This window comes from Rhea pennata, chromosome 8 (genome assembly GCF_028389875.1).
Source record: "Rhea pennata isolate bPtePen1 chromosome 8, bPtePen1.pri, whole genome shotgun sequence".
NCBI lineage: Eukaryota > Metazoa > Chordata > Aves > Rheiformes > Rheidae > Rhea > Rhea pennata.
In genome coordinates this window covers 444,562-457,409 of record NC_084670.1, presented here as the reverse complement: position 1 = coordinate 457,409, position 12,848 = coordinate 444,562, and the positions used below count along the sequence as shown (strand labels likewise).

Here is a 12,848-nt window from a genome sequence, read left to right as displayed (position 1 = left end):
TTGGACTGTAATTAGACAGTCACACTTTGAAAATCTGTAAATTCTAGCTATTAAGTAGTGCTTATGTTAGAAATAAAATCTTGTTTCTATTTTTTCATTTTGTATTTTTGTTAATGAAATTACAAAATGATAACAAAGCGCTGAAAAGATTAATTTATTATAAATTTATGTTTTGTGCTTAATTTGATGGTTCTTTGTTCACTCTGAAATAAGGGGATATGGCAGGGAAAAGACATTACAGCTATTCAGGGTTTTTTTGCAATAATATCCTTTTAGTAACTATCAAGAAATGGAATGTCTTTCAACATCATTTTTATCATGTCCTTTTAGGAAGGAGTTAAGTTCAAGCTGCCCTACAGTTTTTCGTCTTTCCCTGTAAAACCTTCATTAGAGAGACAGAACTAAGAGCTTGGAAATCATTTCCTGAAGTACATATAGTGTTGATTGCTTCAGGAAGACTATAGGTTCTTACTGTTTTAGGGTTAAACATCATAATTATCAAATGGAAAAGAAAAAAGAAATTCTGAGAGAACAAAGATTTCTGCAGTGCCTGGACAAGCACAGAATACAAAGTACCCACAATGTACAATCTGGGCTGTACATACAGACAGCTTTAGAATAGTAACTATTTGTAGCCTGAATGCAATCTGCAGAGTATCAGAAGCTCTGCTCTGAAAACTCGATAATATTTTGATTTTCCACCTTTGTTGGAGTTGATGTTAGTGCTGCACATTTTGGCACACGTTTCCTATTTTGTCATTCTTTCAGAAGTCTCTTCCTCCAAACTCCTGCCCATTGATAAAGTTCTCTGCCTCAGAAATCCAAAGTACCTTTATGCAGGCTATGGCCATTCAAGTGCCAGGTGATGTTGGAGAACTGAAGCTCTTCAGCTCTGAGTTTCAATGAAGGTATAATAATTGCAGCAACTTTTCTGGAGCCATTCTGTTTAGTACTATATATTGTTCTGACAAAATTCTCCCCTCCTTATCAAAACATAAGCTGTAACTACCAACCACCTTGGAATACAGCTTCCCCATCTCGTGAGTTGAATAATGCCTCAGCTCTATATGCAGATATTCTCCAATTGGTGATAAATATATAGGCAAAGACCCACTGATCCTGGGCCTGCTTCCAAATCCTCTGCCATATTAACTGAGTTGAAGTTACGGTGGAAGTGCCAAATGCATAAGGATGGAGTTTTGCCACTGTAGGTTCCTACACAGTGACAATTTTTTCTTATTTCCATTCTGCTAAAGTAGTAGAGTTTGTGAAAATTCACTCCCAGTATTTTATTTTCTGTAAACATACGTTTTTTCTGATATTGATTTCCAAGTTAACAGAAGATTTTATTCAATGTAATCTCATGTGAAAGACCTCCAGTCAGTTGCAAGTGAGCTGGTGCAGCCATACCAGATATATGTCCATGCTCCTTCTGTGTGAGAACACCAGTTCTGACCAAAAAGCAGCATTGACATATTATTGTGGCAGTCTGCCCAGAAAATGTATGCCTGCCCCTACGGAAGGCTAAATAGTTCAGGCAGAGAATCCCTCCTGTGCACATATTCAGTTTGCAAACCTAGAAACTTCTGTCAATGCTGCATTTTGCTTTGCAGAAACTTAGAGCAAACCCTTGAAAACTGGGTCAGTTGTAGTGCTGACCTTGGATAAATTAGGATTTAATCCTAAACTAACAGATGAGGGAAGGTGAGAATATGCTGAAGTTGCTCCTGATTTTATTTTATTGACACTTTTTGACATTTTATTGACATTATTTTTATTGACATTTTTTGACACTTCAGACTTGAGATTGGTGCTTGTAATGGTGACATTTGTTCAGCTCAGGTATGGAGAATGTTGGTTTCAGACAAATGATCATGCAGAGCTCTACACAGGAGCCTATTCTCAGGCTTAGTACTACTAAGTACTTCTTAATTCTAGACCTGGTATTTCCAGACCAAAGTATCAAGTTGAAAAAAGAGACATTTTAATTGTTTATTTGAATACACATTTGCTCATGAGGAATTAGGGAGCTCCATGTAAGAGGCACAGGCTGCACACCAACTAAATCTAAATAGAGAATCATGTTCCCAAAGATTTGGGACTGGATCTTAAACTCCTGGTCCTTTGCATCTTCCTGATCTGCCCGTTACTCATGATTCTTTAATACTGACCTCCTTACATGAACTAAAGAGAAATACCCTTAGCAAACACTACAGTATGGATTAAAGTATTCTCCGCGGGTTGCGTAACATGGGCAATATAACTCAATCATTCAGGAAAAAACTCTGGCCTCTTATAATTGAATCTAGTCTCAATCACCAGAATCACCAGTAGTTATCTGTTCAGTGCAAGGTCAGCAGTGAATTGCCCCCAAATCAGAATTAATTCTTTTCCAATATTAGTGTTCCATTTTTGTTTTTCTTACTTGAAGCTATCAAGGTGAAAATGTATAATAGCTGCACATTTGGTTCTTATCTCAACAGTATTTTCCTTTCTGCAGCTTCAGTGTTAGAATTACTCTTGGTTTGGTTTGCAGTTCTGCCTATCTGCTTACAAGATGAAACTTCAATAAAATAGATAAGAAATAGTTGTAGTCTGATGTAGAAATCTTTTTGTAGCTGTTCTGTTCATATTCGTAAGCTTATTTGTGGAAATCCTATTAGTAGGATAGATGCATGTGTAGCATTAGATTTCTTCCCAGACATTATCAAAATCCTTCACTGCCTATCTGTCTTTGAATAAATATATGTAAAGAAGGCTGAATTTTTTTCACATTACCCTCAATAAATGTGTGTAAGCCACCGCACAAATTTCATAATTCACCCCTTCAGTCCTAGTAGTTATAGAACAAATCCAGTAGATTTAGCTGTAAGCCTCCAAATATACCTCTGCCAAGACTCTAAGGTAAAGTTCTAGTTCTGCAATCCTTTACATTCACTGATGCTTGCAGTTGCTATGGTTTCAAAAATTTCACTTGTATATGAATTAAAACACTTGTGTATGTGTCAGCACAAATAAATAATACTTACTTTGCTAAATAATTTTTCAGAATTTCGAGTGCCTGGGCAGAGATTGCCCCCTATACATGCTGACCCATTTTCCTGCATTTGTTCCCTCCTCCTCAAGTCCTGAAGTTATGTCTGGGGTGAAAAGTAAGACTGTATTTAGAGATAAGTGTGTCTGATACGTCTGATCTGTTTTTCTATAAAACATATACATATGAATATTTATATATACATATAAATACTGTATTTACCTGAAATTTCTTGCTGTTTGCAGTCTAGTTAGAAGAGTACGTTAGCCCCACCCAAGCTGTCATACATCTGAAATCCCAGGTGTTCATAGTGCACGGACCGTTCCCTCTGTAACACCTGAGTGAACAGGCTTAGGGAACGGGCATGAGTCAACTGAGCAGCCTGTACACAGTATCTCCAATATTTCTAGGTAATGTAGGGCTTAATACGCAAGTGATGCACAGCCCATGAGTTTGTGTCTGGAAAATTCTGGTTAGTTAAACAGCTGTAGCCAAGGTCCAAATATACTCTGTATATACACACTGTCTTGTCTCAGGTTCTTCTTTGTTGCTGTTCCTAGCAGCAACCACCACTCTCCAGGGGTGCTAATTTCAGTGAAGGGATCAGCTTGCCTAAGGTACTTAAGAAGGAAATGCCACAGAGAGGTTCCACTGCCACACTCAAATTGCTAACACTAATTTTTATGCGAGTGATTCTGACTAGCCTGTACATAAAAATGTTCCATCTAGTCCGTAGTCCAAGTTCCCTATATCAGAGTGCAAGGTGTTATTATCAGGCTGTTGAAAGCCAAATTCTATATAGTGTCTGACTCAATTGTTAGAGTGACTTCAGTTCAAGCAAGTATGTCTACAAATAAATGGCTCTAATGGTGGGATGAGGTTAAAAAGTGAAGCCTAATTACCTCGGTTTATTTAACCCCTGGAATGTTTCCAAACATGCCTATCGCTATGCTTCTCTAATCATGCAGGTTAATCATTTTCAGTGGTGCACTGCAAAATGCTCTTACACTTTATATGTCTGTATAATTTTTCTCAAGCTAATGGACTTTGTACATAGTGTATCTGGGAGTGATGGGAGTGCATGAGGAGCTATAAGGACGTGTTGTTAATGCACAGGGCAATGTCAGAAGAGACATCTTACAAGAGAATCTTATTTCTTTTGCCACCTAATCTGCTCTCACTGTGCCATGCATGGCACAACATACAGTAAGAATACAATGTACACGTTTCAGTGGGCATTGGCTTTAGAGCTTAGCTCAGTTGGTTAGAGTGTGGTGCTAGTAATGCCAAGGTTGCGGATTTGATCCCCATATGGGCTACTTGTTTGAGGGCTGGACTGGACGATCTCCAGAGGTCCCTTCCAACCTTGCCAATTCTATGATTCTATGATTCTAACTTACAATGCGTTATCACATGGATTTGTCATCTTGAAGGCCAGTATAGGTATTGATAATTGAGATCCTCTGGCTGGTACGTTGTCCAGAAAATTGGACTATGCTGGTACATTTTGTTAGAACAAGTGAGAGAAGCTTCATATGTCAAGTGAAATGCAGAAGTTTGAATTTTCATTTGTAAAATAATAGAAAAGTAATTTTTCTTCCTTATTTTGATTTATCCTTTTTGAAGATACAGCTACTGTTTTTAAGAAGAGACTTCAAAAACTTAATGTAGCAGCTGATTCCTGGTCATACTGATCTGCTTTCACTAAAGTTCAGGGGAATTTTGCTATTATCTATATGGGGAGCAGGTCTAGTTAGCTTTCTCGTAAGGCCTACATACCTGATACTGTTTCCAACTCTTAAATTTTGTAATAATCCTAGTTATCAGAAATTTCAGGAAAATTTCTCTTCCATCGTAACTCCTCTTTCCTCTTGGTATTTAAATCTATGCCACCACTCTGTATCTTTCAGTTAAGGTAGCTCTTCATAAGTCAAATCTTTAAGACAGCTTCCAAGCCATTTTGATGTTGTTTTCTAATCACAGCATTCGGATGTCATGGTGTTTGGCCTAGTATATGAACCTACATCTGTACTTGATAATAGTGATATATCTGAAAGCCTCAAAGCATATCTTCAAACAGAGGAAATGTTATCTCCATTTTACAGCTGAAGAGTTGGAGGCATTGTCAATACCATGCACTTACCAAAGGCCTTACAACATATCGGTATGCTGCTGGAGATAAAACCCTGGTGCTCTGATTCCCTACCCAGGATACTATACTGTGACTGAATAATTTCTAATCATGAATCTAAAGTATCTTTTCTTAAAAGCACCTAAGAGACTAAGTATCTTTGACATGAAAGGAATTCAGTCACCCAAAGGCAAACTTTACAGAACTGTTTGGCTAAAAGAAGTGCCCCAAAAGATTAAAAAAGAAATAAAAAATAAATACTTAAATTCTGCTCATCAAAATGGGATTCCTACTGAGGAGAGCTTTAAATTACAAGTGACAGGAAATGGAGTTGAGGACTGCCAGGTAGCTGTAGTTGACACTGCTTTGAGCAGAGGTATTGGACAAAGTGATCTCCAGAGCTCCCTTTCAGCCTCAACTATTCTTTGATTCCGTGATTCTGTTTCTAAAAAGATTTTGCTTATATATTGAGCAATGGACTACATTTTGTATGCAAAATCTTTGTTAAATTTCTGGTAATATGATGTCCAATAACAAATGATATTTTGTGCTTGCAATTATACCCATCAAACAATGACAAAGGATATTCATTTCACTGACAAGAAGATAAAATAGTAAAAATTCAGTAAGTACACCTAATTTCATTAAGTGGATGGAAATATGACATTATGGAATATCCTAGTACAAAAAAGACTTTGACACATTGCAGCAAGTCTAGCGGAGGCCAGCAAGACAGCCAGGGATTGGAGCACATGACAGATGAGGCAAGGCTGAGATTGAGGAGGGCTGGATATGTGCGGCCTGGAGAAGAGGAAAGAAGCCAGGGGTCTTGGGCACAATCTTCAACTACCTATTGGTTTGTAAAGAAAAGGCACTTCTCAGAAGTATCAGCAAAAGACCCAGAGGCAATGGACACATGTTGCTGCAAGGGAGTTTCCAACAGGAGAAAACCTGGAAAAAAATCTTCACAACAGTAGTCAGACACTGGAGCAGGTGCCAAGAAGTGTTGTGGGATCTTTTGGAATTGAGTCTGGCAAGGAATGTTAAGGACAATAGGAAGGGCTTCTTCAAATACATCAGCAGCAAGAGGAGGACTAGGGAAGATGTGGGCCCGCTCCTGAATGCGGCAGAGGCCCTGGTGACAAGGGATACAGAGAAGGCAGAATTACTGAATGCCGCCTTTGCTTCAGCCTTTGCTAAGGGCAGCCCTCAGGAATCCTGTAGCCTGGATGTGAGGGAGAAAGTCTGGAGAAGGGAAGACTTTCCTTTGGTTGAGAAGGAAAGGATGAGAGACCTTCTGGGCAGGCTAGACGTCCACAAATCCATGGGCCCAGATGGGATGCACCCATGGGTACTGAGGGAACTGGCGGATGTTGTTGCCAAGCTGCTCTCCATCATCTTTGAAAGCTCCTGCAGAACTGGAGAGGTGCCTGAGGACTGGAAGAAAGCTGATGTCACTCCAGTCTTCAAGAAGGGCAAGAAGGAGGACCCAGGCAACTATAGGCTGGTCAGCCTCTTCTCCATCCCTGGAAAGGTGATGGAACAGCTCATTCTGGATGTCATCTCCAGACATATGGAGGAAAGGAAGGTGATCAGGAGTAGTCAGCATGGATTCACCAAGGGGAAATCCTGCTTAACCAATCTGATAGCCTTCTCTGATGGAATGACTGGCTGGGTAGATGAGGGCAGAGCAGTGGACGTTGTGTACCTTGACTTCAGCAAGGCTTTTGACACTGTCTCCCATAACATCCTCCTAGAGAAGCTCAGGAAGTGTGGGTTAGACGAGTGGACAGTGAGGTGGATAGAGAACTGGCTGAAAGGCAGAGCTCAGAGGGTCGTCATCAGTGGCATGGAGTCCAGTTGGAGGTCCCATCCTGTTCAACTGTTTCATCAATGACCTGGATGAGGGGATGGAGTGCCTCCTCAGCAAATTTGCTGATGATCCCAAGCTGGGAGGAGTGGCTGAGACACCTGAAGGCTGTGCTGCCATTCAGAAAGATGTGGACAGGCTGGAGAGTTGGGCAGAGAGGAACCTCCTGAGGTTCAACAAGGGCAAGTGCGGAGTCCTGCACCTCAGGAAAAATAACCCTAGGCACCAGTACAAGGTGGGGGCTGACCTTCTGGAGAGCAGCTCTGCAGAGAAAGACCTGGGAGTGCTGGTGGATGAGAGGTTGACCATGAGGCAGCAATGTGCCCTTGTGGCCAAGAAGGCCAATGGTCTCCTGAGGTGCATTGGGAAGAGTGTTGCCAGCAGGTCGAGGGAGGTGATGCTGCCCCTCTACTCAGCCCTGGGGAGGCCTCATCTGGAGTACTGTGTCCAGTTCTGGGCTCCCCAGAACAAGAGGGACATGGAGCTACTGGAGAGAGTCCAGTGTAGGGCTACGAGGATGATCAGAGGGCTGGAGCATCTGCCCTATGAGGAATGGCTGCGAGAGCTGGGCCTCTTCAGCCTGGGGAAGAGAAGACTGCAGGGGGAACTTATCAATGTGTACAAATACCTGAAGGGAGGGTGTCAGGGGTTGCAGACAAACTCTTTTCAGTTGTCCCATGTGACAGGGCAAGAGGCAATGGGCAGAAATTGAAGCACAGGAAGTTCTGCCTGAACGTGAGGGGGAATTTCTTTCCTGTGAGAGTGACGGAACAGTGGAACAGGTTGCCCAGAGAGGTTGTGGAGTCTCCTTCTCTGGAGATATTCAAGGTCCACCTGGATGCAACCCTGTCTGCCATGCTCTAGGTGACGGTGCTGAGTGGGGAGGTTGGACTAGATGATCTCCAGAGGTCCCTTCCAACCTTACTGATTGTATGATCTCTGATCTCCATTGTTGGAGATAATCAGAATGTCCTTGGACAAGGCCTTGAGTGACTTGACTTGATGTTAGCACAGTTCTGGGAAGGAGTTGGACCAGATGACCCTTCCCAATATAAACTTTTCTGTGATTCTAATTCACTAACGTCAAGATAGCCCATGGTACCAGCTAAGAAATAGGGCATGTTCAGATTAGTCAAGAAATTTCTTCGTCATTGCTCCCACTGAAATCTCTTCAGAAGCACAGACACTTGAGGTGAATGATGCTGACTTAATATACTTTTTCAGGTATGGAAAACGGAAACTGTGACAGTACTGGGTGTTCTGGAGAGGAGAAAAGGGCAAGAATCTCTTTAAATCACTCTAAAATATTTCAATATATTTTTTCCCTAGCGTAATGGTTTTCTTATGGCTTCTAGTGATCCATCCTATATGTAGTCTTCGAATCTGTTCCTGTCCTTCTATACATACACATGACTTAGGAATTAAGATGATGAACTTATGTAAGCCTTAAAAGAGAAAAAAAATCAGACTATATAATTACTTTTAAAGGGTAGCTCTATGTTTATCTTCGAACATCTTCACTTCATCCTTCAGATCCAGTGCTTATAATTAAGCTGTTATAATTGATCTGTGACTAATTACAGAAATTATTTTGTCCAATACTGAGTAGAAACTGACATTCTCATTTATTAAGCTATTGGATTTGCCTTCTCAGAGTTAATCTGTGTATTTTATGATAATAAATGTGAGTGTATCTAAAGGTGGTTTATCTATAGACATTTATCTTTTCAAGCAAATGAGCTGAAGGCCTTAAGACTTCAACTATTCAACCTATCAATCAAAAATCTTCACTGTTTTTTCACTATCAAATAACTGTCTGTTCTAATAATTGTCTTTTTCCAGTCACAATATTCTTCTGTATGAGGATGGCCATGCTGTTGTTGCTGATTTTGGAGGTGAGACATTTTTATGAACAATCTATAATTGACCTCAAATTCTCTAAAAATAAGCATATGCTGACTAAGAAAAATCAGAAAGTTGATGAAGTTGCTCTTCATTTCTTTATAGAGAAAAGAAAAAGTTTTTAGGGATGAGACTATCCCTATCTTTTTTTTCTCATCTAAGTTAGCAGTGCTGCGGAATACCTCATGGTATCTCTGAGAATGAAGCCTAGATGATAGTGAGATGGATGTGTCTCAGTTTTAGGTAAGTTTTAATGGTAGGTTAGAGGAAGAGGTGGAGTGAAAAATCCCTCTAATAGAGAATGTGTCCTCATCTTTCATGAGAAACAATCAGAACAGCGTTACTGTGCGAGTCTGTGGTTGTTACCAGCCAAACCCCAGGGCAATAGAACACGTTTCTTTCGTTTTAGTTGAGAGGGCAAATTGTAGTTCTTCAGTTGTGGAACTTAGTAACTTTGGTTGATATTAGACCAAATTATACCTTACAAATCTGTGTCTCATGCATTGGTATGCTGTTTATTGGTCAAGTAGAAGTGCTCTGTAGAAACACATTCTTGTTGATGCAAGAGCAGAGTTTAGGGAGATGTGTTTGACCTAACTGCTTCAAGAACTACTACCTCAGATACGGCCCTTGGTACTCTGTCATATCAACACAGATGTGATAAGTAGAAATGCATGAACATCAGCTAACATAAGCAGAAGAGGGTGATATCAGCATGGCCATATCTGTGCAGAACCCCTAACTGCAGTGCTGACCCAGGTTGCAGGAGTAAGGAGATGGCGTAAGGCCTGAAACACATGGGAGTGATTGAAAGAGCTATTATTGTTCTCTTCTACTTACCTGGAGTGCTGCTGAAAATACTCTTATTTGTACAGATGCAACTGCAAGTGTACTTTTCTCATATGTCAGATTCCTGGTTGAGGACTTATTCATGTATCATAAAATATATCACATATCACCTTTACTATATTCATGCAAGATCTTGTCGTTCTTAGCTGCACTTCCTCTCTAACATTAAATAAGACTGACAGGCTTGAATTTTAATGCAGGGCTCAGTTACTGTTTGTTGTAAATCTAGATATATTGACCAGTACAAATAATCACAAGCTCACAAATTCTAAGATGAATCTTTACCTGCTGTAAACTGCTATTAATGTCAGTGGAGCTTTGTAGATTTATACCAGTGCTGAATTTGGCATATAAGTGTGATTATCTGCATGCATCCTTGTTAAAAAACAAACTATCACTGTTCCTCTGGATTTTCAAACAAAATGTCATAAAAGAATTTTTTTTTTTTTTTACCAATAATTTTGTAGAATTAGGGAGTATCTGTAGTGGATTGACAGTAAAACCTTTTCTTGTGTTCTCTTTGTTTCAGAATCTAGATTTTTGCAATCACTGGATGAAGACAACATGACAAAACAACCTGGGGTTTGTTTCTTGTTTTGTTCCCCATAATTAGTATAAAATATGTAGGCAAAATCAGGTTAGGAGAAAATTACATTAGAAATGTTTTGCTAGAAAAGATGCTGTGGTACAGCTTTGTATCTCCTTTGTGTTTTCTTTTTTCTTTTCCCTCTCCTTTAAATATTAGAGATCAACCTTTTTAGTAGCAGGTATCAGTGAACACAAAGTATATTTTCTGTTTTGCACTCAGAAAGAAGTTTCTTACTCTGCAATAGAAAACAATGTTTTTATGAGGTTCTCATCTGGATTCTAATGCCTGAAAAATCCTTAATAAGACGTCCCGGTTTTGTATCCACCCAGCCCCACTTATAAACCCATGTTGCTGACAGGTGGCCCCTATTTCTACTAGGAAATCAGTTATTCAGCATTTCTCTGTTTCAAACGCATTGCTCACAGAGGGTCTTTTTACAAGATAAAGAGTACCTGAAGGGAGGCTGTCAAGGGGATGGGGACAAACTCTTTTCAGTTGCCCCATGTGACAGGACAAGAGGCAATGGGCAGAAATTGAAGCACAGGAAGTTCCACCTGAACGTGAGGGGGAATTTCTTCCCTGTGAGAATGACAGAGCACTGGAACAGGTTGCCCAGAGAGGCTGTGGAGACTCCTTTTCTGGAGATCTTCAAGGTCCACTTGGGTGCAACCCTGTCTACCATGCTCTAGGTGACCCTGTTTGAGCAGGGAGGTTGGACTAGATGATCTCCAGATGTCCCTTCCAACCTTACTGATTCTGTGATTCTGTGATATTATCACTGGCTTCACAAGTTTTAGTCCAGATGCATTCTGTATGTCACACTATTATCATGAAACTTTGCATCGTCATAATCACTGATTTTGGATTAAAACATGCAATGCCTAAAACCGTAATTTGGTGATCATCCTTTTAACAAACATTAATATGCACTCAATGGTTCAGGAGTACAGCTGCTGCAGGCCTGGTTCCTGTGTGGGTTTGATGATACTTCACTTAGAAGGGCTGTCTTGCAAAGAATGTAGATTAAATTATTCAAGTGCAAAAAAATTGAGAGGCTAGTTGCTTGTGAAGCAGCCTCAAAATAGCTTCTGTGGAAAGCAGTGAGATGCCTGGAGAGGAGGCAGCCACCCAACACAGTTGTCATTTCTGTTATTCCAGCTACCGACTGGAGTAGTAGTTAATCATTATAATGTGGCATGCTCAGATCTTATAGCATAATGTCCAGACTATGTAAGGCTGGATGTTTTGTTTTTACTACAGCACTACCCATGTTTAAAGCCTGATTAAACTGGCTTTATGGGGTTAATGTAGACATTGTCCTAATGCTGTCATGTATAAAGTACAGTAATTTGCTTTCTGAGTTTTGCATACTCTGGTGAATTTTTTTCCTGGTGAATTTACTTGTTACCTTATGGGGGAAGGGAGGCAAGAATATAAGAAAATGAACAGAAAGTAAGGCAAATATATAAATACAAGAGAAGATACACTCCTCAGGTACAAAACAGTGTTAATGTATTATTGATGTTTCCTGATGTACAGAACCTACGCTGGATGGCCCCTGAGGTATTCACTCAGTGTACAAGGTACACTATAAAAGCTGATGTTTTCAGCTATGCTTTGTGTCTCTGGGAATTGTTAACAGGTGAAATTCCATTTGCTCACCTAAAACCAGGTAAGATACTCAGTGAATTATTGTTTAGACATCAAGCTAGAGAAATAGCTGCATTACATAATACTAACCATCATTTTACTAAAGTTTGTTACTAAGTGCTAGGATGATGCATTCAGTGAAAAGCATAGAACTAGCCCACTACAATCACATTATTACTTGCTATAATAAATTTGTTTAGAGATCAGTATCTTCATCCAGTTCAAGGATTATGACCAGAGCACCCTAGCTGTATGCCCTCTGTCTTTCACACTGGTGTTGGGATGGTAAAAAGTAGTTACTCAATGTAATTCTTTCTTGAGTGTATTCTTGTGCAGCTTTAGAAGGGACCTACAAAGAGGTAACAACAGCAGAACGAGATTTCAAGGTCTACAGCTTTGTTCTCACTATGATTTTGAATCTTTGATGTGTGCCAGGAATGTCTAGGAGTTGAGAGTGCCTCAGGATATGGTTAAGACCAACATGGTTGAGCTTTGGGAGGTGTTGGACCCCTGTGCCATTGACCTGAGCCTTTGCAGTCTGTCCTCCTGTGACCTGAGGTGGATCTATGGCCATGCTATTGTGCAGCTGCCTCCACACTGGGGCCAGCCTGGGGAAACCTTAGCACAGCTTTTCATTCCAGCAACTGAAAAGGTTGGGAAACTTGGGTTTCTTTGGGCTGTTTCAAGTGGCGTTTGGGTACAAAGGAGAGGACAGTTACTGGGGGAAAAGATGTGCAGCATGGCTATCAAATAGATTTTCTGGTATTTGGAGAAAGCATGGTCTGTGGCAAAATTTTTGCCTTGAGAATGAGGAGTTTCTCTA

At 40.2% G+C, this 12,848-nt stretch overlaps 1 protein-coding gene across 1 annotated transcript in view; it reads left to right on the top strand.

The window, feature by feature from the left end:
• The window catches only part of TNNI3K (TNNI3 interacting kinase), a 109,569-nt gene that overhangs the window by 62,494 nt on the left and 34,227 nt on the right, over nucleotides 1–12,848 (top strand). The window contains exons 18-20 of the mRNA XM_062580939.1: nucleotides 8,878–8,930; nucleotides 10,316–10,368; nucleotides 11,915–12,047. Coding sequence (XP_062436923.1) covers nucleotides 8,878–8,930; nucleotides 10,316–10,368; nucleotides 11,915–12,047 — 239 coding nt within the window. The remainder of the gene's footprint in view (nucleotides 1–8,877; nucleotides 8,931–10,315; nucleotides 10,369–11,914; nucleotides 12,048–12,848) is intronic.